This window comes from Arachis ipaensis, chromosome B03, assembly GCF_000816755.2.
Source record: "Arachis ipaensis cultivar K30076 chromosome B03, Araip1.1, whole genome shotgun sequence".
Lineage (NCBI taxonomy): Eukaryota > Viridiplantae > Streptophyta > Magnoliopsida > Fabales > Fabaceae > Arachis > Arachis ipaensis.
This window is the reverse complement of record NC_029787.2, coordinates 38,765,605-38,767,866: the sequence shown is the minus strand read 5'-3', so window position 1 is coordinate 38,767,866 and position 2,262 is coordinate 38,765,605. Positions and strand designations below refer to the sequence as shown.

General features: G+C 25.3%; 1 protein-coding gene across 1 annotated transcript in view; it reads left to right on the top strand.

Moving 5' to 3' along the window:
- LOC110269441 (glycine-rich cell wall structural protein 1.0-like) overlaps positions 1-1,332 on the top strand; it is a 4,136-nt gene extending 2,804 nt beyond the window's left edge. Inside the window, exon 3 of the mRNA XM_021117267.1 lies at positions 1,265-1,332. Within this exon, the coding sequence (XP_020972926.1) occupies positions 1,265-1,332 (68 nt within the window). The remainder of the gene's footprint in view (positions 1-1,264) is intronic.

The window sequence follows — 2,262 nt, the reverse complement described above, 5'->3', positions numbered from 1 at the left end:
ATATATATATTTTTTAAAAGATTTTTTATAATAAATTTTTATAAGAATGTAGAGAGATGAAAAATAAAGATTCTCATAAAAATTATGAAAAAATAAAAATAGAAAATGGGGCTCAATTATTTCTCACAACAAAAAATCAGGATAAAGACAAAGAGAATTTTGGGTATGGGAAGGGGACGCCTTCCCTCCTCCAACTCCATAATCGCGCGCGCCTTGTTGAAAATAGATTTAATGTTTGGTTTTTTCTGTTAAAATAAAGTGTTTGAAAAATTTAAATGATTTCTCACTTAAAATTATTTATTGAAATAATTTTTCATATTTATTTAAATCTAATTAGATTTTATATTACTTATATGAAGATATTTAATAATATTATTATTATTATTATTATGCAGATTCTATTATTAAAGATCTAATTAATTTGATTACAGGAATTTGAGATTATTGAAAAAAGGAACAAGTACCACGACTTACGGCCAACTTATCATTGGTGCAAAAGACCATTTTGACACATGAACAACCAAGCATTTTTTTCCCTGATGTTTTTTTTTTTTTTCCTTTTCTTTTTCAACAAAAAAATATATTGCATTGGATTAAATTTATTCTGGTATCATCTTAAAACTGAACAAATCTAAAATTATTTTTATTTCAAAAAGTTTCTTCCCACTTAAAAATACTATTAACATGTCACAAAGTGCAAGCATGATCCACTAATAAACTCTATTCTGGTTATTTTAAAATCACGTACAGAAGACACAAAATAAAAGCATTTCTTGATTAACATCAAAGAATCTATCTAAATGTTTGATACTTGCCTTGTTTAGCCGCTGCAGGGGGAGAAAGTCTTCAAGATCAGAAATACCAAATAAAACTCCTTAATGAGCTTGTTACGTTGGATATAGATATATACTAGTTATAGTATTACTAATACCATAAATGGATATAGATATATATTAGTGACTTGGTGAACATAGACGACTCCTTGGCCAATGTCAATCAATAATTCAATATATTATTAGACGAAATTTCCAGGAAATTCTGCTAGTGACTTTTCAGGAATGGGCCAGTTTCGACTTTCGAGGGCAAAATCTTTTAATACATTTCTCTTTTTTTTTTTTTTTTTTTTTCCTCCAAAAAGCTTCCGATGAAAGTGCACTATTTTTATTTTTAAATTTACGAGAAAGAGATGGAGGAAAATCACGTAACAATTTATCATCTGTAATTCTGTATCAGTGGACTGAGTGGTTGTATTCCGTGCTCACAGGTTCAAAATTTAACAACATTTTTCGGTCCTTTTGCTTCAAGATCTGGGGACCAGTTTTGGAAGAGTAAAGTTAGGAAATGTCAAAGTCTTAAAGAACTAACATCTAACTGACTTAACTAATTTAGTTACTCTTCTTTTAAACTAATTATAAGTTATTAGGAAATTAATTTTTTAAGTTAATATTAGTTGATTTTATAAAAATTATTTTATTTATTTTAAACTTTAAATCATTAATTTTTATTTTTATATTTTAAGTTATAAATTTTAAATTTTAAAATTGACTAGTATTAACTAACTAAAGATTAATTTCTTATATTTTTTCAATCTGAAAATATAATGAACAAATCTCGTGGACTTGACTCACTATTTAAAAAAAATTAAAAAAAATTACGAACTATTTATATATCTATACTAATCTTAATTAACTTTGTTTTTAACGGTACTAGAGTAGAGCCTAGACAACGAAGAAAACTACCTAAAGAAACTCCTCTCGATTTATTACCAAGCAAACAAATAATATCGTTTATATTCTTTTTTATATATGAAAATTTAAATAATTTGATATCAATGAATTTATGAAAGGAGTCATATTTTTAAATTCTGTAAATAACTGAATATTTACCAAAATATTTAAATATTATGTATATACCAAAAAGACCCTTATAATGATAAGAAAACTTTAAGCCTACTTCCTTAGTATTGTAAATATGCGGTTGTTAGTTGTTACTTATAATGCCAATCCTCTTTAACAATTTTAAGTCAATACTTATCTCCCCTTTCCTTAACAAAGTTTTGTTAGAGAATTGAACTTTGGTTTTTAACAAATGACCAGCCAGTAAAACAAAAAAAGAGTAATAAAAATTGAAGATTTCAATTATTTTTATAGAGAAAAAAGAAATTAAAACAACAGAAAAAATGTTGGTTAAAAGAATTAGTAGGTTCTCGATTATTTTCTTTTTTAAAGTTTGAGTTTGTTATTACTTTGTAAAAATAACATA